Source organism: Pelmatolapia mariae, linkage group LG16_19 (genome assembly GCF_036321145.2).
Source record: "Pelmatolapia mariae isolate MD_Pm_ZW linkage group LG16_19, Pm_UMD_F_2, whole genome shotgun sequence".
Classification (NCBI taxonomy): Eukaryota; Metazoa; Chordata; class Actinopteri; order Cichliformes; family Cichlidae; genus Pelmatolapia; species Pelmatolapia mariae.
The window spans coordinates 3567394-3591132 of NC_086241.1; the positions used below are offsets into that span (position 1 = coordinate 3567394).

General features: G+C 40.3%; 2 protein-coding genes across 7 annotated transcripts; one reads left to right on the forward strand and one right to left on the reverse strand.

The window, feature by feature from the left end:
• Positions 1 to 1044: 1044 nt before the first annotated feature.
• On the reverse strand, positions 1045 to 4437 carry agr1 (anterior gradient 1). Its single transcript, XM_063497550.1, has 8 exons — positions 4416 to 4437; positions 4204 to 4325; positions 3952 to 4015; positions 3622 to 3674; positions 2895 to 2971; positions 2662 to 2725; positions 2082 to 2165; positions 1045 to 1230 (listed from the first exon to the last, which is right to left on the reverse strand). The coding sequence occupies exons 2-8, from the start codon at positions 4301 to 4303 to the stop codon at positions 1181 to 1183; spliced, it is 492 nt and encodes a 163-aa protein (XP_063353620.1). The 5' UTR covers positions 4304 to 4325; positions 4416 to 4437; the 3' UTR covers positions 1045 to 1180.
• Positions 4438 to 4824: 387 nt separating this feature from the next.
• Positions 4825 to 22827, forward strand: traf3ip1 (TNF receptor-associated factor 3 interacting protein 1). 6 transcript variants are annotated; one of them, XM_063497545.1, is made up of 17 exons: positions 4826 to 5899; positions 7958 to 8026; positions 9233 to 9394; positions 10027 to 10155; positions 10395 to 10805; positions 10987 to 11058; positions 11241 to 11261; positions 11418 to 11441; positions 12066 to 12141; positions 12413 to 12433; positions 13461 to 13548; positions 14361 to 14447; positions 14694 to 14829; positions 14916 to 14952; positions 15065 to 15141; positions 19667 to 19899; positions 20154 to 22827. In XM_063497545.1, exons 1-17 carry the CDS (start codon positions 5777 to 5779, stop codon positions 20317 to 20319), a joined length of 1932 nt encoding a protein of 643 aa, XP_063353615.1. In that variant the 5' UTR covers positions 4826 to 5776; the 3' UTR covers positions 20320 to 22827. The 6 variants fall into 6 exon arrangements, with proteins under 6 accessions (XP_063353618.1, XP_063353615.1, XP_063353617.1 ...); XM_063497544.1 differs by having other exon boundaries at positions 4827 to 5899; positions 13458 to 13548; XM_063497546.1 differs by having other exon boundaries at positions 4829 to 5899; positions 13458 to 13548; positions 19682 to 19899.
• The last annotated feature ends 912 nt before the right edge of the window (positions 22828 to 23739 follow it).

Below are 23739 nucleotides of genomic sequence, written 5' to 3' on the forward strand. Positions count from 1 at the left end.
TCTCTGCTTTCAGTAGACCATTTAACAAGTGAAGCAGAGACAGAGCCTGAGATAAAATGCAAGGATTACCCAGGAACTAGACTGCAGATCAAACTGCCTTTGCAACAATATGAAGTCTGCTGAGCTTCAAGCACAGACTTATTTGTTTAACAAAAAGATATCAACTCTCTCAACAATTAAAAAGGGGTATTTAATGTAGGTCATTTAATATTTTCAATATTATTATTAAAGTAAAAAAAAAATTAACTTTTTATTATTAGCATATATAACTGATCAGATTAAAATATCCCATCAATTAATATTTGAGTAAATTCAATTTCACTGGAAAAATTCTCAACAGCATGAGACCCTGGTCAGCTATATTACACTGCCACCTAGTGGCCAAAAATGCCACAAACCGTGACATGAAATTCTAGACACACTCACTGGCCATTTAATTAGTTACACTTTGTTAATACTGTTTTTTCCCCTTCAGGGCTGTTTTAATTCATCGTGGCATAGATTCAGCAAGGTGTTGGAAACATTCCCCCAAGATTTTGTTGCATGTTGAGATAACAGCATCACACAGCTGCTGCAGATTTGCATCCATGGTGAAAATTACCTGTTCCCCCACATCCCAATGGTGCTGTATTGGATTGAGATCAAGAATCTAGCTTTATAACATGGTGCAGTAGCCTGCTGGAAGCAGCGATCAGAGGGTGGGTACATAAATGGATGGACATGGTCAACAACAATATTCAGGCAGGCTGTGGTGTTTAAACAATGCCCAGCTGGTACTAAGGGGTCAAGAACATTTCCCCACATCATTACACCAGTACCATGAACCTTTGATACAAGGCAGGATGCTTTATTTTTATTTACATCAAATTTTTTGATATCTGTGATTTTAGCACACGAAAATAATACTAAATAATCAACACTATGTTTTCAACACTGCCTAATCAACTTCTTATAGAACAATACCATCATAAACAGTTCTAAATAAGCATTATCACTGTGTTTTAATGAGTAGTTTAATTACATATTAAGTGTTGCATGAAAGTGAGAAAGACTGAAGATGACTTTCTTTTCCTTTATTTTGGTTTTAATGAGCACCAAAAGCATTTAAATAATTCAGTTCTGTTCAGTTCTGGCCACTGAGCAGTCATGTGTGGAAGATGCTGAGACGTCAGGCACCACGTTAGAGTTCGCTGTGCAGCAGGACTTTGGCTTTCTTCATGTTGTCGGCCACTGTGGACAAAGAGGGGACAAATAAGAGCAAGGCCTGCAGCGCTCTTACATGAGTGAAGTAGTTCAGAAATGAAACCTAAACCTAAGCTGCAGGTGCTACTTTTCCTTTACTACACATTTAATGGCTTCAACTTCTTATCCATCCATCCATCCATTTGCTTCCGCTTATCCTTTTCAGGGTGCTTTAACTTCTTATTTTAAATATATTTTTTCTTATGGGGTTTGTTTCAGAGATGGCAGATTTACTTTGTGCTTTTTAAATATATCTTGTTTTAAGGTTTTTACAGTTACAGGCAGGGCATCACGGTGGCGTGGTTAGCACTGTTGCCTCACAGCAACAAGGTCATGAGTTCAACTCCTTCGCCTGTGTCCCTGGGACCAATAATCACAAGGTTTGGACCTAGAATAACTCCATGAATGATTTACAGTGACATAACAGTAATCAGCAAAGACATAATGAATGCTGGTGCTTTAAGTGTGTTAATTGTGCTTTTAGTTTCCAGTGACAAAGCCATGATTTAATGATAATATATCGGGAAGAAACAGTGTCACATTCCTCACTTGCTTTCTCTTTTCCTCGTAAAAAATTGACTCTTTGTCCTTGCACTGCATTTGCAAACCTCCCACCTCTTTGGCTACTACTGCTACAAGTCTGCTAAAGTTTCTCACTAACATCCACATGGAGCTCAAAATTCTTTCTGTCAGAACAATCTCATAAAAAAAAACTTCGTCATTTCTGTCAAAATATTGAGGAAGTGATAGGGTTCAAGCTGTGGGGGATTAGTGTGTCTGCAGTCTGCTGACAGGTGAGCTGTGCAAACTGTCATTAGAGAGAGTGAACAGTCACTCACGGTCCTGGATGTCACTCGCTGTGTAGGTGTAGAGGTGGTTGCTGTACTTTCCAGTAATGTCTGTGCGCACAGTCAAGGTTGGATCTGTAGAAAAACCACACACATGAACAGCTCAGGAAAGTAATCAGTATTATGTGACAGCTGATGTGCATTTTGTAAACTGAATGTGTTTCTGTAAAATTCATTATCTAGAAAAATGAGTGATAAAGCAACAAGAACCTTGGGACTATCCAAACCATTAGATCTGGCAGGGTTATGCATGCTTTTGTTACATCTAGACTGGACATCTGTTGACTGCAGTTAGTCAGTCATCTCTTGCTCATTTACAATTACTTTGAAATGCTGCAGCCAGATTACTGAAGGGACAAGTAGCAGCAGTACTCCAGTGTTAGTGTTAGTGGCCTTTCACTGGCTCACTGTTCATTAGACACTCCACCATGAAGGGGCGCTGTTTGTATTTAAAGCCTGGTTTAAATGGTTTTATTCTGTGCTATGCATGTACCTCTGTTCAACCTCAGACAAGGAAAGTAAACAATCTGTTCTTCTATATTGAAATTATATTAATAATGTAAGAATTTACCAACAAAGAGGATTCTGGGAACATAGTAACCGTCAGGTGCCAGATTCTTGTCCGAAGTCTCTTCCTGTGTATAACAATATAGTATTTATTGCACATGATTTTAATAATAAAATAATTATATATATATATATATATATATATATATATATATATATATATATATATATATATATATATATATATATATATATATATATATATATATTCTGCATATATAACATATCTTTAATTACCACCACGTTGAGCATGATGAAATCCTCTTTTGCCATTTTCTGGATAGTCTTATCCACAACAAATGCCTTCTTCAGGTCTGTTGAAATACTTTGATTTAGTATTATATTTAGACTGGCTTTCAAATAATTATGAATGAATTGTGAATTATATGATCTGGAAATATTAATAAATGTATGTCAGAAGGAGGTAAAGCCTGTTAAGTTATTACAGACTGCATTTATAAAGTTGCCTAGAGGGGTGAGAAACAAGTCTGGCAGGTTGGACCTTTAGAATATCTGTGTTTAGCATTCACGTAAGGGAATACACAACACACTATAAATATATGAATCCTGTCTTGTTAAAATGAGGACACATTACTAATAAAAAATATATGCAACTTGCTGCAATCAAACAAAATGTTTCAGTGTTCTGAGACTTTCAGTCCACCCTAGCAAAACTCAAAATTTAGAGCCAGACTTCACTCTGTAGGTGGTCTTCATTGTTTATGGGTTAAGAAATGCCAGTGGAGACTTCCACTGAGCTTATTTCACAAAACCAGCTGAGTGATTTATGAACATAACTCTCACATATTTCACTGCCTGCTTTGTGGGTATTACAGAATGCACCCATTGTGTTCCCCGTGAAAACAAACAAGCCCAAGTCTGAGTGAGAAAGACAGCGCAGGAGGTGCAAGCCTATTTTTTTTAATATATACGTATACTTAATAAACCAAAGTAGCAACAGTACCTTTACTGTGTGGGCAGTTGTCTTTATGATGAATGACCATGAGAGGTTTCTGACTGTGAGAGCAAAACCACAGAGAAAGAACTCAGTACATTCCACAACACAATAAACACAGTGAAGGGTGTGAAGGCATTCTTACACAACCAAATGCCTTAGAAAGCAAAGTCCTCATGCTGGATTTAGAGACAAATGAAGATTAAAGTAATAATGTGTTTCCCTTATGGAAAAGTAATGGAGCGTCATTCCAACGCAAAAAGACACAACAAAGGAACAGACTTATCCGAACAAAATAAACTGACATCCAGGACCTTTACCCAAGGTTTAGAGTCCTACCTCTTGGCCATTTTTGCTAGGCCGTCTTCATAATTTTGGGCCCAGTTAATACCACCTCCCCATCCTGCAGGCAGGAAATAAAAATACAGTGATAGGTCAACAACACTGCTGCATGTTCCCAGTACATTAACTATGTCCCCAAACAAGCAAAGTTCTGACTTTATTGTGTCTGACAGCTATAAATGATCTTATGAAAAGGTTTATAGGGCATTAACTGGAGCTGTGAATATTGACAAAAGTAGATTTGCCCACCTCTTGACAAGGACTGACTCTTCACTTTCTTTTTAGCTTTCTGTTCCCCAGCACTGGCACAGAGGCCAATGAGCAAAGCAAGCAAGACCCAGCGAAGCATTGTTCCTTGTCCTTTCAGAGAGCTGCTGTGAAAGTTGGCAAATGAGTTCCAAGGTAATTCAGTGACATTTATATTTAAATACAAAACACAAATCAGTTTTAGCCTGACTCACATTTGACAGATATCTAGAGCTGCACTGACTCACCAGACACACCTAACTAGGATTTAAAAGGCGGTATGCAGAGTAACAATGAAACCAAAGGAGCAAGCAAGCAAGAATTCATTAATGGTTCCACCTGAGACCATGTAAATAAAATAGTTTATAAGCTGTAATTCTACACATAGTTACCACACTTGTATTTGTAATGGGGAAAATATAAATTCTGAAATAATGCGAAAAAGTGTAATTTGAAATAATTATAATTAAAATTTCTTCATTTACAAATAATTTTCAAACTTTTAGTGAGGCATCTCACTAAAAGCTAGCTTTGAAAGAAATCATAATACTTTTTTAAAAGTAAATGAAGGTATTCAGGTAGCAGGTAAATCTCTTACCTCGTCAATATGAAGCAACAAGCATCTGCTCTGACGCTCCTATGTGCGCTCTCTTTTTTCAGATTTTTTTTCTATCGAACTTGTCAAACAGGTATATCATAATAGGCTTAAAAAAACAAAACAAGCACGCACATGCGCACAATTGTGCCGTGTAATGGGATTACACCAGCAGATAGGGAAGCTAGCATTAATTTGGCTATTATCCCTTCTGTAAGTTTAAAAACATATATATCCTTTATGGGCTTTTACATGAAAATTCAGTCTATGGATTAAGAATAACTAAATAAATAACTCAAAATAACTTTTTATTTGAATTTGAATTTCGTTCTCTTAAAAAGTGTCACCCTGAAAGTACAGTTGTTCCTAAAACTGCTTCTATGAATCTTCCACGTGTCGGTATAAAGGAAACTCCCACTCCATGCCCGAATAAAGACAGGGATGTATGGCCCATTTTAGGCCATTTTTATTTTTATCCTGGTCATTGTCTCCACGACTTATGGGACAGGCAGCGGAGTATTTTTTCTAAAACGAATTAATTTCTGTTGTTGCAAATACTGATACCGGAGCTTCTTTACGCCTCTGCAATCCCCAGTACTGTCATCTTTATAGTCTGGCTTCCAAAACGTACAGTTTATGAATGGCCTGTTTTATTTTGTATGTATATTGAATGCTTTTATCTAGTTGTTTCTCTATTTAACCACGCTGTTCTGTTTTGGCGGCTATAATAAAGAATTTTCTATCTATCTACTTTGTCTAGCCATTTATCTAGCCGATTGTTAGTTGTTGCTATGGACACAAAGACCGCTTGGCAACGGTAAGCCCTTGGCGCAGGCGCAGTCCTCTTTAATGATGCACTGTGGGATTGCAGGACATTGACATAGCAACCAGGCGACAGAGTCACTAAGTTTTTCACTCCTAGTTAGTTTCGTGTATTTTTTCTTGGTTAAAAGTACTTAGCTTGGCTTTTTATTTACTACCATGAATGCGGCAGTGGTGAAAAAGACCCAGGACACGTTGGGCAAAGTGATAAAGAAGCCGCCGCTCACCGAGAAACTGCTAAGCAAGCCTCCTTTTCGATACCTGCACGATATCTTCAGTGAGGTGAGACTCAGCTGCTGACATTACGCTCGAGAAAGCAAGCTGGATTTTATTTAAGGAGCGCGACACTCTTCTTCTCAGAAGCCTAGCAAAGCCTAATGCCACTTCTAAGTTAAAAACACAGACACGGGAGCTAGTTAGCCGGCTAATGCATAAAAGTTAGCATGAAGCTAACCAAGTAAGTTCGCGAATATTACGGAACATTTTGTAAGCTCCAATTTCTGCGGCTCCAGATTGTCAGTAACACTAATCCCGATAGTCAAAGGGTGCATTAGCAATTCATTTAAATGACAGGTTGCGCTTTAGTTAATATGGTGGGTTAGCAAGTGAGCTAGCTGTTTCAGCAGCGTCGTCTTGTTGCTAGGCACGACCTGAGCCCACACACGAATCAACAAACCGTTTCCCCCGCTGTTGGCTTAAAGGAGGGCACCTGCCAGCTAGGATGAACCTGTGCTAGGTTCCTTGAATCCGTCACGTTGAGAACACAGATGCTGATCAGCTTATGATTACAGCTAAAAACAAGCACAGGCTGTGCTACAATTGGTGTCTCTTCTTTAATTTCCCTTCATTTATTTAAAGCTACTTGCAAGGCATGCATATATTATGAAGTTATAGCCGATGTCTTTCTGGGGTTTGCTAGGAAGATCTGTCTTCTGTGGCCTAGAGTAAAACACTCAGATGAAGAGAAGTGCAGATACAGATCAGGGTCAGCTACATACTCTCACAGGTATTTTATGTGCATTAGAAAAGCAATTGTACCACGTGAGAGTTTTCTGGTTTAGAATGGGTCTAGGTTGTGATTACACCTGGCAGTTCTGACACAGAAAGTAGAAAGCATTTTATTGTCCTGACTCCCTATGCGCTCTTTTCTGTTCTCTTTCCTCTGCCCCTCCCTGAGCGTGCTTCTGTTGGAGGATTTCTGTTAAAAGGGACTTACTCCATCCTACTATCACAAAGTGCTTGCTCATAGGTGGTCCCTTGATTGTTGGAGTTCTTTAACACTGTAGGTGATAACCCTACCATGAGGCAACTGTTGTGGGAATTTGGATTATACAAATAAACTTGAATTGAATTGAATACTGTTTCTCTAAGCCATTTTATAAATGTGATGTTTAAGTACGTGCATGAGAGAAATAAGAGCCACTATAATAGGATGAAAGGAAACAATATAAGTACAATAAAGGTGATTTTCCTCCTCAGAACAGTTTTTTTTCCCCCTCCCTTAGTTAGATAAATCTCGTCATTGGCATTGTGAAGTCTAACATTACTGGAATTTTCAAAGAAAAGATTAATGAGTCTAATGTGTAAACAGAAGAGGCAAAAGAGAACCTTTGTCAGTTTTTAATTTTTTGGGTGGTTAATTTAATTAAGAGTCAGAAATGACAGGACAATATATGAATGTATTCTAATGTTGTCTGTGGCCACCCTTCCAAAGATCCATTCTGAGTAAGTACAACTGCTGCGATAGTATCATGGTTCTTTAAACACACACATACACACACAGGAAACACTGCATCATCTCCACGGCCTGTTGTGAGTGCCCTGTTGTTAATACACTGCTGATCTTTATGATCAAACTTGTTTTGCTCACTTGCGGCTTCTGTCATTTTCTTTTTCAGCATTTTATATGCACAGTTGACTCCTTTTACATAAGGTGTCAAGCAGAGTAAAATCTGTTACGCTCTTCTCAACAGAGGTACCAACTCATTCTCACCTGTTCAGCAGTCTTATATTTCACTCCAGGTTCATGCATATTTGATAAAGGGAAGAGTGTCGGCATGTTGGACTCCCCTCCTCTGACTAGGAATATGTCTGAATATGACTGTAGGGCATAAACTGCTAAAGCTATAAAGGTTTTTTTGTTGTTGTTGTGTTATTTTAATGTTTAGGTTAATGCTCAGCAAAAATTGTTTTTTTTTTAGCCCACAGGTGAAAACCACTATTCCTGCACATACATACAAACAGACTTCGGAGTGGACTTCTCGATGTACAGAAGCTAAAAATGGCATATAGTTGTAGTTTCATGTCTGTTTAAAACGACCCTTTTTCAACCATTTTCAGGTCATCAGGACTACTGGTTTTATGAAAGGCCTGTATGAAGAAAACGAAATGAAGTCAGACAGTGTAAAGGTACGTCTGTTTGACGGCTATGCTTATTAATATCACTAATTACAGTCTTTCCTTTTGATTTGATTTTAATTGACTCTTTAATGCAATGGTGTTATGCCCTAAGAAGCAGCCTTGCTCATTTATTAGGTCACCCAGGCATTACACGTGTGTGTGTGTGTGTGTGTGTGTGTGTGTGTGTGTGTGTGTGTGTGTGTGTGTGTGTGTGGACGGGTATTAACATCTTCATGGGGACCAAAAATTGGTAGTTTACTATACTTGTGGGGACGTGTGTGTGTGTGTGTGTGTGTGTGTGTGTGTGTGTGTGTGTGTGTGTGGCGGGGGGGGGGCGAACACCTTACAAGAAAACAAAAATGTAAAGTTTTGGTAAAAGCTCATTCAGACATTGCTCTCAGTTGTGAAATGCTTAATCATAAGGCATAGGCTGATATTGTTACTGTCATCTTTTAAAGACTTGCCTATCACTCTTTTTCTCTACTTTGTAATGTCAGCTATGTATTTTATTAATTGCTTTGAATAGAGATTTCATAAATGCATTAACACTGAAAAGCTCACCCTATTAGATGCGACACAGAAGGGCCAGGTGGTTGCACCAGACACACGTCCTTATGTTATGCAGTTGGCAGCCTTCTCAAATGCAGCAGGCTGATGGACCAGAGGGGCTGTTTAGCTGGGTTATTAGTCTAGAGTAAGGTCTGTTTTATTAACATCCAAGAATTAAATCAAAGGAGTGTTTTTGTCTGTTCCTCCATTATGAAAGATGGTCCTTGTTAAAAATCCAGGTGTTCCATTTCACCTTTTGTCTGCCTTATTAAAAACAAGACTGATTGGCCCTTTGAGGTTCAGGATTTGAAAGCTAACAATTATACTCTACAAATGGCACAGTCACATTTACAATGTGCGGCAGACTTAAGATTCACACCCTGCAAAGTAAAATATACTTACTGTAATGTAAGTAGCATTATGAAGAAAATAGTGGTGTCAGAGTTAAAGGGTGGACACAAATGGTGATTATGGGCCAATTATAGTTTATTTGCACATGCTATTTTATACCAGACTCAACTAAGATGCTCATCTAAGGCAGAAGTAACTTCAGCTAATCTCTGCAAAGATCCACATTTCTCAGATGGTTTAATCATCCTAAACTGTGTCCGAAAATGAATCTCGTTGGAGTTACCTCCTGTGCACTGTCACCCTTTTTCTTTCTAGGATAAGGACTCAAAAATAGCTTTCCTTCAGAAAGCAATTGACGTTGTGATGCTGGTCAGTGGCGAGCCCCTGGCAGCAAAGCCAGCCCGCATTGTAGCCGGCCACGAGCCAGAGAAAACCAACGAGCTGCTGCAGGCCATCGCCAAGTGCTGCCTCAACAAGGTCTGTCTTATTAGGAGATTACACACTCACGCTGAAAAGCTGAAAAGCTAAATTAAGAACGCACTCTTATTTCACTAATTTATCCATTTTTCATGTTGTCTCTGTTATATCCGAGACACAAATAAAACTAGCTCTCCATTAAAAGGAAAATGAAGTATGTGTTATTTTTCACATCCAGATATTGCTCGATTGGGAAAACTGTCTGGCTGCCTCAGGGAGACATTGAAAGTATTTAATTGAACCCTGGAGATTGAGTGTAAACAGATGAGCAGATGCCTGGGGTTGTTGCTCCCTCTTAAATGTATGTATGTGGTTACAATTGCAATAGTAATGGTATTTAATGGCAGCAAACAAATTAAGAAAAACAAAACAACAAAAAGTAAAGCGAATTCCCACAAGCCTGACATTTTAATGAATAGTGAAGAACTGTTAAATGGGCTGTTTTTCCTGAATTGTGTTTATTTTTATTTTTTCCCCTTCAACCGGAATCTTAGAGTTTTCAGATTTAAGGTTCAATACAATCATAAAGTTTCTCCTTTTCAGGGACACTTTGGAACGTAGATGCTGTTTAAAGCTGTTCAGTGAGTTTTACTGTATCACATTGTCTGATCCTCCTGTACATTTAACTGCAGATGTCCAGTGATGACGCAGTGAAGCGAGTGCTTAAAGGAGAAAAAGTGGACATTAAAACCAAAGCCAGTACCTCTAGGTCCCAGGACAAGGAGAATAGGGAGGGACGGGAACATCATGTGGATAGAGAGGTGAGTCTTCAACCCATTAAATGCCATCCATTAAATAATCTAGCACTTTCAGACATATTATTGTTTCTTCAGATGTCCTCAGAATGCATATTTTAACGTTCACGCCAAAATACTGCAAATAATTTTTTTGTAGCACAACTCAGAGACTGTTTTATATTTACATTTTTCAATAGGATTTAAAAAAATGATTAGGCCTACTGTGAACTGCATGATGTATAACTGTTAATATATTATTTCAGGAGAAGAAAAAGATCACAGAGCGCAGCAGCAGCCGGGACCAGAAGGACCCAGACCAGCCCAAAGAACAGGAGAGCCGACGCAGAGATGGAGAGAAAGAGCACCGTCGTGACAGAGAGCGCTCGGAAAAACACCACCGCAGCGAACAGGACCGCCATGCGAAAGACCGTGACAAGGACAAGAGTCGAGACCGGGAACGAGACAAAGACAAAGGACGAGTCAGGGACAGAGACAGAGAGAGAGATCGAGACAGGGAAAAGGACAAAGAGAGAGACAGAGAAAAGACAAGAGAGCGAGATTCTCACAGAGAGAGAGACAAGGAAAAACGAAGAGATCGAGACAGAGAAAAAGAAAGAGAACGACACAAAGATGGGGATGAGAGGAAGAGAAGTGGAGAGAGCGGAAACAGCAAGGTATGTTTGCATCAAGGACAGCACACGTTTCCCTTTTTCAGTCGCCGTTTCAGCTTATCTCCCACTTGAATACCTGTTAACAGGTGCATGTATAGAACATGTTAAATATACAGTGTGTGAGTGAACAAATAAATGAAAAACAACAAAATGTAGTTCTTACAGTGTTTGTGTGTGCGTTCAGGTCCGAATATCAGAGGAACAGCAAAAACCATCCCCTGAAGAGCCCATTAAAACAGCCAAACCTGCACCAGCAGTAAGTTCTGTGTTTTCAGATATCTGACAAATAAAATCATTTCTGAGGTTCACAGACATTAATGACAGAGAGGTGCAGTGGTTTCATTTGCTTACGCTTGAATTATTAATCCTGACACATCACACAGGCTCATGAACTTCTAATTTCCTTTCTGATTTTTTTTTGCCTCTTATTCTTGCAAGGAACCAAATCCAGCTGAAGAGGTATTACTGCAGACGATTTAGTTTTTGAATGTAGTGGGTGGCTAGCTGCGTCGTTAAGTACTACTTCAAGCTGTAGTGTGGCAGACTGTGTTCCCTCACTCAGTGTGTAACTCATACATGTGATGATTGTGTGACTTGTATTCTTTGTCTTCACAGCTCACAGAAGCAGCTGAGAACCAGGTAAAAACTCATTGAAAAAGCTCTCAATGGGATTTCTTCATTTCAGATCCACTACCAGTACAGTTACAAACCTTTTGATATTACTGTGTTTAAATACCTCCTGAGCTGTGTTAGAGGAAGTGAATTCCCTGTGTTTCAGTTGTTTAGCTGGAGAATAAATGTTTGAATGTCTGAGTTTCGTATTTCTCCTCTAACACATCACAAGATGATGTCTTGGTGTGGCAGTGTGTTTGTACTGTCGCGTGTTCAGTTCAGTGTAAAGCAGGGTTCACAGCTGGTTGACAAACATGATAAATTCTCAGTTGTCTGCATTTCTAGCTTTGCTTTGTTCTTACTAATCTTTCCTACATCTCCCTCGATATTGTTGCGGTCTGTTTGGGTGAGATATAATCTTAATGCCTCTGCAGTTATTATATTAAATGTCTGGTTTTGAAACTTTTGCACCTCGACACAGCCTCTTTTGTTTTTCAGGAGGGACGCAGCCCTTTTTTCTGTGTTATGTTAAAATGTTACTACATGACAAAGATTTCAGTTTTCAGATAAAATAATTAATTGCAGTTACATCTGTGTGTACTTGTCTTCAGTCATCCATTTGTTTTCTTTTTGTTTTTTCCTTTAACACAGTCTGAGAGTCCAGCGAGAATACCTCGGCCTGCATCTGCCAAGGGGCAGCGGCGAAGACCCAAAATGGGAGATCAAGGTGACACCCGGCACCCCCTCCTTCAGCTTTATTCATCGACACCAAGAATATACATTTAATAATTAATAAAAATGTGGCAGAAATACTTTTTAGTTTGATAGTTTTCTTTTTATGCTTCAATAATAAAGTAACTTGCTGATTCGCCTTGCTGGGGGGGGGAGAACTTATAGTAGGTTTAAAAATTGTCCATCCATCCATTCTCTTCCACTTATCCTTTTCAGGGATTACATTGTTGTGTAAGTAATACATTTTTTTATTTGTTTCCCTGCAGAAGAATCTGACAGTGAAGGAGGTAAGTGCTTGCTCTCTTTTATGAGTTCATTTAAAGAAAACCAAAGTTTTTAAGTTACTCCATGAAATTGGTCCCTTAAAAAGAGGTCAACATAAAAGGTTAACTCAGATACTGATTGAACATTAATTGTGTCCATAAATCAATTGAATTACTCTCACAGTAACACCTTTAATAAACCTTAGCAGATACATTAACTACCTCTGTGGTGACGGTAGAAGGTATGAAATAACTTGATATTCCAGTCTGAGTAACAAAGTGAGTGCAGTAACTGAGCCAGTGACTGAATGACTCACCGTTTAACGACGATAATATTTTTTTTTTGTTAAAACCTCTGAACAAGTCGTTCAGGTTTGTTTGTGAAGGCCAATATTAAATACAGTGTTTCAATGGGACCCAACCCAAACTCACCTGCGTGCAAATGAATAGGGGCCACACCTGTGGGAAAGATAACAGCAGGACAAATAGCCCCATGAAGCAATTGTGGTTTATAGAAATCCCAGTCAGTCTTCACATTTCTGCAGAGCTACGGTAAAAATGCATTTTTCTATTCGCTAGCCAGCAAGTTATCTGTTCATGGAAGCTTTGACAATGAGATTTTAAAGCCGCGTCCTGTGTGCTGTACCACCTGCACCAGGCAGTAATCTGCCCTCTTTTGCACCTGTTTTGCTTCTGACTGCACTCTGTTTGAAAGAGAGGTGTAGTTTAGTTTGGTGTGGTCAGAAATCACGAGAGCCTCACCCAGCAATGGTGTCATAGGAGCTTGAAGTATACATCAGTGCATCCAAGTGAGCGATTAAGCCACTGGAGATCTGAAAGAATAAGAGCTGTAGTTGGTGCTAAATGAGTCTTTAAATCATATCAAAGATTTTGGGAGTTTTATAATAGAGCACAAAGCTAGCTCAGGAACATTGGTACATATCTGGTCATGCAGTGTTTTATGACGAGCCAGAATACAAAATGTTGTTATGGGAGGGATTCCTGTTATGTTATGCAAAGCTAATTATTATCTGTTATTTTTCTTTAGCAGATGGAGATGTTCATTTATCCCAGAGACCTGTTCCTCAAGAAAATGGAGAAGTTGGAGGATCGTCAGCGTCATCTGACATGGCTTCCAGGTCTTTAAAGTTAACACTGTCACTAATGAGCCACTGTGCATGGTCACATGCAGAAAAATGCTACTCAAGTTAGATGTTTTAGTACTGAAGTGGATTATGTGTTTGTCATAAAACACACACATAGAGAAAGTTGTATTGATTGAGTGGTAGTTACACACATGAATACTTTCAGGAAGTTTTATGACATGTAATTTCAGAGTTCCAGTTTAGTGTATGGTAACCAGTTAATATTTTAACATACCATTAGCGAGGTGAGATTTCTGGACACTAGCCTTATTTGTCAATGTTTGGGAGGTCCGAGAAAAAAGAACAGAAGAAATTTGAGAGAAATGCTTCCTTGAACTTGTTCTGAGGTGCTTTATCACAGTGTACTGAGGAAAAAGTCACTCTGTGGCTGTTTTAGGGTTGGAACTTCTTTAGGACACATGCCTGAAGATCCTGTGGGATGAAACATTGCTTTTGCGTGTTTTAGGAATTAAATGATGAAATTAGAGCCAAATATTGTCCGGGCCTTTTCCTCACCTAAAAATGTTTGCCATTTTCTAATGCTGGTCCACACTTTGGACCTATTTACTCACAACAGGGGAACCATGAAGTGTTTATGATGTCCACTCTACCAGCATGCCTTATCTTATAGGTGCCAATCATTGTGTTGCTGACACTTGAAGGTGCTGGTACTGAGCTCTACACGATTTGACCATATCATGCAACGTTATGCGCAAACCTCCATTAGACTTTACAGTTTGGATTATAAGGAGAGCTGTCTTTTACATTATGGTTGATTTTTTTTTTTCCCCATTCTTCAACTGTAGACAAATAGCACGACCCAGCAGTGCTCGCCCAGCACCTCCTCGAGTCAAGAGACAGGAAAGCTACACTGATGCGAGCCCGGCTGAGAGGTGACTTCATCATTCATATTCATTAATGTTTCTTATGTTCAGATTATGCTGTGTGACATCATTCTTAGCCTAGTTTAGTTCCTACTAGTAGTTGAGCCTGTCTAAATGGTTTTTGAACAGTGGAGCAGTGCAGCAAGTCTAACCAGTCACACAGCAGTCAAGCAAGACAACATGAATCTCTCCTCTTCATGCTCCTGCCTTTTAAATCTTCTTTAGAATGAGTCAGCCTCTTTGTTCGTCTTTAAGGCTCTCTAGTGCCAAGCCCTCGGCACCCGTCATCATGGATGGAAAAAAGATCTCGGAGGAAGATGAGGATGATGATGAACAGTTTCTTGTGGAGGAGGCAGTCCCTCCACCCTCAGGTGCTCCTGAAGTGGGGGTGGTGAGTGACTTGAACAGTAATTTTTTCATAGAAAAATCTAAGCAAGGAGTAGTTACTATATGTTCTGTTATTCTTATCTATTACAGGAACTTACCCAAGAACTAGACAAAGATGAGAAACACGGTACAGAGCTACATTTTTTAAAAAATAAATATATGTGTGCGTGTACGTTTTTAATTCCAGCAATGCCTCATTTTCTCCTGAATGTCCTGAAATTACTTTTCTCTAACTGTAGGTGGCCTTGTGAAAAAGATCCTTGAGACCAAAAAAGACTACGAGTCGTCCCCGGTGTCCCTGAAATCTAAAGAACAGGTACGGACCGTGTAGAAGTATTTCGCTTTTGTCCACTAGAGGGCAATATTAGCCTGGCTCTTGCCGAAAAACTAGTCTTACCAAAAACCTGGGTTGAACCTTTCCGCCATCTCTCTCAGTCATTCTTTCTGGAAGGCTTGCTCCTTGAGAACACGTTCTTACCACACCGAAAAAACACAGCGCAACCCTGGTTATTATCAAAAGAAAGATATAAACAAATGAAGTGGGGAGGTGTAATTGCACTGCCTCGAAACCACAAAAATGTTCCCCATCAGTGAAGCTGAAGGGCTAATAACCAAACAAGCAAGTATGGGCCTTAAAGGACCACACACACAATTAACACACTCATCAAGATGTCTGGAGCAAAATAAGCTTGTTTTCTTGGGTTGCCCACTATCTTAAGTTACATACTGCTTTATTTTGTTAAAAGCATCTACAATCCTTGGAACAGGCTTTTTTTTTAGCTTGTGCCCTCTATTTATACATATACGTGTTTTTTGGTGTGTGTTTTTGTGGGGAGAGGGGGGTTTCGCACACAGATCAGAAGTGCTCGGTTTTATCGTTTTTTTGTTTTTGTTTTGTTTGTTTGTTTGTTTTTCTATTTTCTCCTCTTTGACTTTTAGACTTCATAATAAACACGATTGACCAGTTTTCTCAAGGTGACATGCTTCCGCCATTGCTCACGGTCGACATTTCCCCACAGTCAGCCTTTGTATCAGCCAGCGAGAGACTTCCATCAATATTTGGAGTATCAGACAGTGTGAAGCTTGCAGTTTGGTCTGTAGTCCGTGGCGTGAGGTGGTGTATGCTGTCTGCTTTGGGTGGTCCACTTCACTGAAGCATAGTCTTCAGCTGACCACCCTGCCTCTGATGGATGCACTGTTTTGGCCTGTAACTCATGCAAAAACACCCTGCTGATCTTTCTCTTCCTAACTGCGACTTCAGGCATCATCCCTCACAACTCACACCTGCAGGAATGTTTTGGCCCAGCTTTTAACAAACTTTACTGTTGTGCGAGCGTCCACATGTGCAAACAGACACTCACAGAGGAAACATTCAGAATAGCCGGGCTCTTTGAGTAATGTGAGCGCACGCTTGCAGAGATTATTCTAATTTTCTTAATGTAGCCTCCTCAGATTTCAGGGCCTCCAGTCTGTCATGCTCGACTCTCCTGTGTGATCTGCAGTCGAATGTTCACCCTCTGCCGCTATTGGCCTTTCCTCGTCAGCTGTATAAAGAACTATAATGACTTCCTTCCTGACATGAAAGGGTGGAGAGGTCAGCTTAGAGTAGATTTTTTCTTCTTTTATTGTAATCACAGTAAAATGCGCAGGCACAAAAATGTAAATATTGAGTTTCATTGGTGTGTGCAGTTTGAAATTACTGCTGCTGCAAGTGGTATTATTTTAATACCAGTATTTAAAAACAGTGTCTGAGTAAGTTGCAAGACACACTGATTTAGCATCAGGCTCAGTACACACATCCTGGCCTTTTTGTATATTTAAAGTCTTTATTCTGTCCCACTTTGTTAGTCCTAATTTAATTGTGTTCTTTCTCTGCTGATGTAAATAAAGGGAACACTTAAACAGCCAAGTGATTGTATTTTGCCATGTCCCAGCGCTGTGTGCGTGTCTTTGCTGTATATTTTTGGGGATGACCTTCCTCATGACCTCTTGGTGGCCTTGTATATTATTCCGAGATAGTTCTCTTTTTATTTAGACAGAATCCGCTCCTTGCAACAGCTGCGTTTTCATAAGAATTTTTGTGTACTTTTTTTTCCCCCATTAAATTAGCCTTGATGAAGGTTTGTAGTGTATAAATAAACCCCGTGGCATACAAATGGATGGCTGTTGAGTGAGAGTCACGGAGCAGGAGGGCCAGAATACTCTCTGCAGAATTGTCAAGAAAATAAATACTCGGCTCTCCAGACCTCTGTGTCTTCATAAACATGGAGCGTTTTTTGTGGAAACATGAGGAAATGACCCTGTGGCATTCCATTAGTCACATTACTTTTTTAGAGGTCATATTGACAGGTTTTGGTCAGGTTTATGAGTAACCTACCTGAAGGCAGCTGAAAATTGTTTTCTGGCTTGAACTCCACCTTGATGATATATTTAATACCTTCAAAGCCGTCGCTCCTTGAGAACCTTTTAAAGATTAAGCAGCTTTTTTAAAGCTCAGTTTCCATTTTCCTGTTGCTGCAGTACAGCCAGCGGTCCCCTGGAAGTTTCCTCTCACTTCACCTGACACCCCAGGGGTTTGCTCCTCGATGTCTCCCCAGTGGGCCACAATGACCTTCTAACAACATCCTGTGACCTCATTTTTTTTCCCTCCTTACTTCACTGACTTCAAGCTATTTTTATGATCTAGCAAGACTTCTGAATAGGAAAACTAACCCTAAATCTCATTCTGTGATTACGCTTCCTGGCTCACCTCTCGGGTTTTTTACAGGAAAACAGCTGACATCTGCTGTGACGGTAATAACCAGGTTTGCGCTCTCTTCTAAGGAAGCTGATGTTACGCCATCAGTGACACAGCTCACGTCTAAATCATTGTTTTCCCAGTTAATCAGACCCTAAAGATTGCTGTGCCACTGACAGGCTCCATGTTTACAAGCCATTTTTCATGTCAGAGGATTCTTTGAAGAATGTTTTTCTCCTACGCCAGAAAATCCCCACAAGCGCTCCATAAATCACATTTTTGCATGCATTTCCTAATTAAGCTCATTAGGCATGTGATGACTGAGTGAATTTTACTTTGTATTGTACCTCACCATGTCATAATCAAGTGTTTGGACATTTTCGGGTCTACCGTCCCAACTTTTGAAGGAGATTTTTAAATGTAATGAATGCAGCTCCACGGGACAGAGAAAACGTTTAAACCTTCAGCCAAAGGTCGTGTCTTCCGTTTGTATCTTGCTTTCATCGCCGTCTAAGATAATGGGAAAACCTGCCCCTTTCCTCCTCTCTCGCCCCTGCACCTCTGCGGTCACCTTGTCTAAATATTGTTCTGTGATCTGGGTGAGAAGAAGGAAAACTAGGAGCACACAGGTCTTGCAGACACCGACGGAGACCTCCATAAAGCTTGATTTATATCTACATGGACAGAGTGCGCACGTACAAGGGGTCATGTTTTCATGCCAAGTTTTTTATTTTCCAACAGAGAAGAAGTGGTGGGGGTGTTGAGGTAGCATGGGGATGGCAAACAGAATGAAGCCATGGGTCCTGTCTGGGCTGTGCAGACCAAACCGCAGCCAGGCAGGCCGAATGAACCAATAGAGTATTTGTCTAGCTGCAGGGTTCATGGTGCGCAGTGGAAAGCCACCCACCTTGTTGGGGGGACCAGCAGGCCAAGGCATTTCAGCCCTCACACTCTTGCACTACCACAAAGGAGCAGCAGAGCGAGGTCGACAGAAGTGTGTGCTTTCCCTCTGCAGAGAAATGGTGGCAAACAATAATGTTTGATGTCATTTCTGCTGTGTGGTCTCGTCTAGTCGAGCTGCTTTTCAGAATTGTAATTAGTGAGGCGATTGGTTTGTTTTAAGAGGTGGCTTGATAAGGCAAAAGCTACATGTGCCAGCTACGCCAACCATACGTGCTCCACTGCTCAGTCGGGGGCGTGACAGGCGGTGTGTTTGAATGAGGAAGCTGTCATTTAGTTTGCACTGTGCTGCAACTATGAATTCCTCTGCCTCGTGAAGGCAGGTGCTGCCATTTGTGAAGCCAAATAGCATAATTTGGGCCAAGCTTGAAAGGAGGCATAAGTGTAGGAGTTGTTACTTAATACTTTAGTAAAATAACCCCACTGCCACAGCCTGTTACTAAAATAAACAGGACTTAAAGACCAAGTTTGCTGGTGGGGGTTGTTCACTGTATGCTTCGTCTGATCCTCTGGTTGGTGTTTGTAAGTGTGTGTGTCTGTGTGTGTGCTTGTGTGTGTGTGTCTTTAAGGTTGCAGTTTGCAGTGCTTTCAAATTACGCACACACATTCAGGCCTCGCGAATCCCAGCTGAGCAAACATCCTTGGGTTTGCTCCTTACCGAGGGAGGTCCCTCCCTGATACCTTCCCCTCCTTTTCTCCATCAAGGGTCTGAGTGTAATTGGGATAGAGCGACCCCCACCCCCCCACCGCCCACTTTAGCCGCACACCATACACTGGAAGCCTTCAGCAGCCAGTCAGCCCCGTCCTCCTACTTTAACCAACACAATTCAGCAGCACCTTTGATCTTTATATATATACAGCTAGGTTGGTAGAATTCCCGCCTAACATTTTTAGCCTTGAAATCCCAAACCACTAAATGCAGCCCTGCTCTGGTTCTGGATATTTGAGACTTTGCTGAAAAAGGTGGAATTCCTAAATAGGGTTTATTGTGTATTGGTCTGGGGACACACAAGTGATTTGTGTCTGTTTGAAACATTGCTGAGTGGGAAATCGTCCCACATCATCAGCTTGTGTGTGCTTAGAATTTGATGTTTGCAAGTTTTGTATTCAATGTTTTTAATCCACCCGACCTCACCTGTCGTAGCACCTTCCCTTTCAGAATTTGGTGTCTGAAGCAGCGCAGAAAAAGGAGCGGGATATGGTGACAAAAGAGATCGAACGGCTGCGCTCATCCATTCAGCTGGTGTGCCGTAGTTCCCTACCTTTGGGCAAGATCATGGACTACATCCAGGAGGACATGGATGCCATGCAGGCTGAACTGCTTTCCTGGCGGCGGGAAAACAAGGAGCACGCACAGGCCTTGCTGCAGGAGCAGAGGTTCGGTCGCCGAATAATCAACACACTTTTTAATCTTTGTGCTGTGTTTCCAACACCAGATCTCTCACACACACACACACACACACACACACACACACACACACACACACATTTGTGATTCTAGCTATACTCTTTTTGTACTCTTACAGTCAAAAAAAAGAAAGACGACTATCAGTACTTCACAAGCTGCTAAGTCATCTTCTGCTTTCATGCACACAATTATTGTATCCCTCCTTTGTGTGTGCGTGCTGCAGAGCGACAGATCGGGCAGTGGAGCCTCTTAAAGCTGAGCTAGCCGAGCTGGAGCAGCTGATTAAGGACCAGCAGGACAAGATTTGTGCTGTAAGGTCCAACATACTGAAGAATGAAGAGAAGATCCAGAAAATGGTGACTGGAATCAAGGTCTCCTCCAGAACCTGAATAAGAAACAAGATGCACAAGAAACCCCCCAAAAACGCACTGAATATTCAGGTGGGAGTGGGTTCTCATTCAGAATAATGGTAAGGCCATTTTTCTTGGAGGTGTTGTGGAATTACGGGACCACTTTTAGGTTTTCAGACCAGGAGATGGACCCAAATATATTCCTACTCCACTCTAAGATATTGGTATGCGAAAGGGCCGCTCGACGGTTTAGAGGTCTGAAACTGTTCCCAAAAAACTAGATGATGGATTGGAAAAAGTGGATGATGCTGGAGACGTAGCAGCTGAAAACACTGATAGATGAATGAATAAATAAAATGCATCTTTATGATCTTCACACTAACATAACCCAATCTTTGGCCCTTCTTTTGAAATGGTGCCTTTGTGCATTGAGCCAGTGCACAGCTCACAACTTGAACATTACAGCAGAAAGCTGCACATTCATCCACTGGACCAAATTTTAAATGTTTCCTCGTTCATTTAATCACCGAGTTTTTGAGGGCGTGGTGCACTCGGTATGTTATTCTTGTGAGCACTTGATATTTGACATGCAGTTTGACCGGAGTAGTGAGCAGACCCGTAACAGTAATTAAACATACTCACGGCACATCCAGCTGATTGAAACCAGGAGGAAAGTTTAGATAGAACGTTTACATTTTCTACAAAACAATCGGACGCTCATGGAGAGGCCTGGAGTGGAGCTGATAACAACGCGTGCTACATGAATGTAGTGTCTTGGCATGAATTTGTCCAGTAACATTTTCCAACCTCTTAACATTTCATTGACATTTACAGTTTTCATAAACCAATTTTTTTTTACTGTGTTAAATCGAAAAGAAGGAGAAGACGGCTCTGAAACTTTCTCTACAGCAGTTTCACACATTTTATTCAACCATCTGTGAGAACTGTCACAGTCAGCTCCGACATGAAACAGTCTTTACTCTGCCAGCTCACTAGTGCAAAGTCTGTGTAATGTCTGATGTCCCCCTGTGAGAAAAGTAGATGTGAGCGGTGATTTCTAAGTGAGTCAGTGAGTGTCACGCATCCTGCCCCCTACACGCTTTAACCAGAGCAAACCTTCATCTGACCCAGACTGTGAGCTCACAGTTGTGTGTGCTGCATGTGAGAGAGGACACCACCAACAATATCTCGAGTCTTCGTTGTTTAGCTGTTATCCGAAGGTCATGAGTGAAAACTGCTTGCGCTACTTTAAAAACACTCTTCCACTTTTGAGGCACTGCTGCACTTTGATTAGAGCGTTTTTAGAAAAAAGCTTTTTGCAATAAGCAATGTTCACACTCTGTCGTATTTCTAACTCTTTTATAAATACACTAAGCTTGTATACTTTAAAGGAAAAAAGCAGTGAGCATGCAGGGTAGCCACCATCTTGTACTGTCGTACTGCCAAACTGATAGAAAGTTTTGTAAGCTTTCTCTATACATTGAAAAATATGAATTCATATTTTACTAGCTTCCTTTGCAACTTGTAAGAAATGCTTTGCACTAATATGAACATTGCTGGACTTGTAGTGAGTTGGATAGTAGAGATGAGAGACTGAAACTAGATCCTGCCTCAGTTTCCCTGAAAATGTTGGTATTGAAAAGGTGAAAAAAGAGTCATCCAAATGTGAATGAAACAAAAATACAAACTTTGTGTGGCTGCTGAGTGAAAGTGCGGTAACCACACACACACACACACACAGAAAGTAATTTACAGTAATTTTACAGTTTTTAAGACTTGTACACAGCTTGTTATTCTGGTTGGTTCTGCTGCACATTTTCTTCCCAGAAAACACAATTACACAGAAAATCACTGCTGGAAAATAACACTTCCTGTGAAATGTAGGTGATTTTGATGAATGGAATCCATTACACCTTTTCTCCATCATAACCACTAAATGCAGTTTTTACAAAACTAGATGCTTTATTTCATATGCGAATGTGGCGACTTGTACACTGCACAGCGACTCCCTTTCTCACAAATATTTACACCACCTAAATATTTATTTTCTGCCCAGACTAGGATTTCTGCCTGCCTTACCAAACCTGTGGGTTACCAAACTTGTGGCTGACACAACATTTGGGCTGGGAATCATTGGTGGAAAAATGAGGCTTGAAACTGTGTAGAACAGAAAGCCAGTGGGCAGACTGATGTTAATTTAAACTGTATTCGTGTTTGTAAGGGGAAAAATATAATGTGACTGTCTTTTAAAAACGTGGCACTCTACATTTTAAGAAGGACTTATCAGGCAAAATACACTATAGTTTGACTCATCTCCATATTTATATCAGTATTATAAAAATAATAAATTGGAAAACTTGCAGGAAATGTTAGCGTTCTGAAAAATGTCATTTCAAAAATCTCATCTGGAAAAGTGGGAACCCGCATGCTCATTCATTATATTAAAAGGCTTTTTATCGTGTACACTATAAACTGTACATTATGTATATGTGGAGACTGTATCATAGTTCAAATAATTATATAATTTTGTAGTGGAGTGAAATAAATGGTTACATTGCAATAAAGAATTGTCTCATTTTTGTGTGTTTTTGTATGAAGTTTGAAGGTGTTAGCTTGGTCTAGATTATTCCAGAATAACATTGGTATGATTTTTTTCATTTGATTTTATTTATATGTATTTTTTTTTAATTTTTAAGATTTTTGATAATCACACCCTCAAGCAGACTCTTATGTGAAAGACTCGTTCAGCAGACCATCCAGTGACACCATAGCAGCAACTTTCTACGGCAGCGCTGTTACAGACATCTTTGTAAGATGCCCTTTAGCATCACTTTCACAGCAGCTGAGCCCTTGTTTTGCAACCTGGAGATTTAGCTGAAGCTCCTTTTGCAAAAAGACTTCAGCACACGGCGCTAAAGAAGGCAAGCCTCAGTTGTGCGTGTCTGTTTAACGATGCAGTGCAGGCCTCCACAACAAAGTGACTCAAGACATGACTGTCAGACAAATTCAGAGCCTTTTTCTCTGAATTTATACAAAGCTTAAAAGCTCTTTTGCTTTTGTTTTGAGTTTCACTAATCTTGAAGACAAATGAAAATGAAATCACTTTTGCGACTTTAATCTGTGGATAAAACACACAAGTATCCTGTTTTAATGAAATTATAATTTAAAATCATCGTGTGTGTGAGAACTAACCTGAGTATTTTGGCAGATTTTGTGTTGTTACTGACCACCATGACTAACACTGTGAAACTAGCTGAAGTGCACTTTTTTAACCATGAGCAGGTTTCCATGTTCAGTGATGGCAGTCTGTAAACAGTCCGTCCTCCTATGGGGCCACATGGCTCTGCTGACCTGTCCATTTATTTTTAGAGCACCACCAGGACCTCAGTGTCTGTCAGCAGGCAGCATAGAGAGCCATAGCTGCATGCCTGCCTGGTGTATGTTACCCACCCAAAAATT

Coding starts and splice junctions, on each gene's coding strand:
- agr1 (XM_063497550.1), bottom strand. CDS start 4,303: ATGCTTCGCTGGGTCTTGCTTGCTTTGCTCATTGGCCTCTGTGCCAGT. Junction 2,726..2,894: donor TCATCATGCTCAACGTGGTG/GTAATTAAAGAT, acceptor TGTTATACACAG/GAAGAGACTTCGGACAAGAA. Junction 2,166..2,661: donor TCCCAGAATCCTCTTTGTTG/GTAAATTCTTAC, acceptor GTTTTTCTACAG/ATCCAACCTTGACTGTGCGC.
- traf3ip1 (XM_063497544.1), top strand. CDS start 5,777: ATGAATGCGGCAGTGGTGAAAAAGACCCAGGACACGTTGGGCAAAGTG. Junction 10,156..10,394: donor AACATCATGTGGATAGAGAG/GTGAGTCTTCAA, acceptor ATATTATTTCAG/GAGAAGAAAAAGATCACAGA. Junction 14,953..15,064: donor AGACAAAGATGAGAAACACG/GTACAGAGCTAC, acceptor CTCTAACTGTAG/GTGGCCTTGTGAAAAAGATC.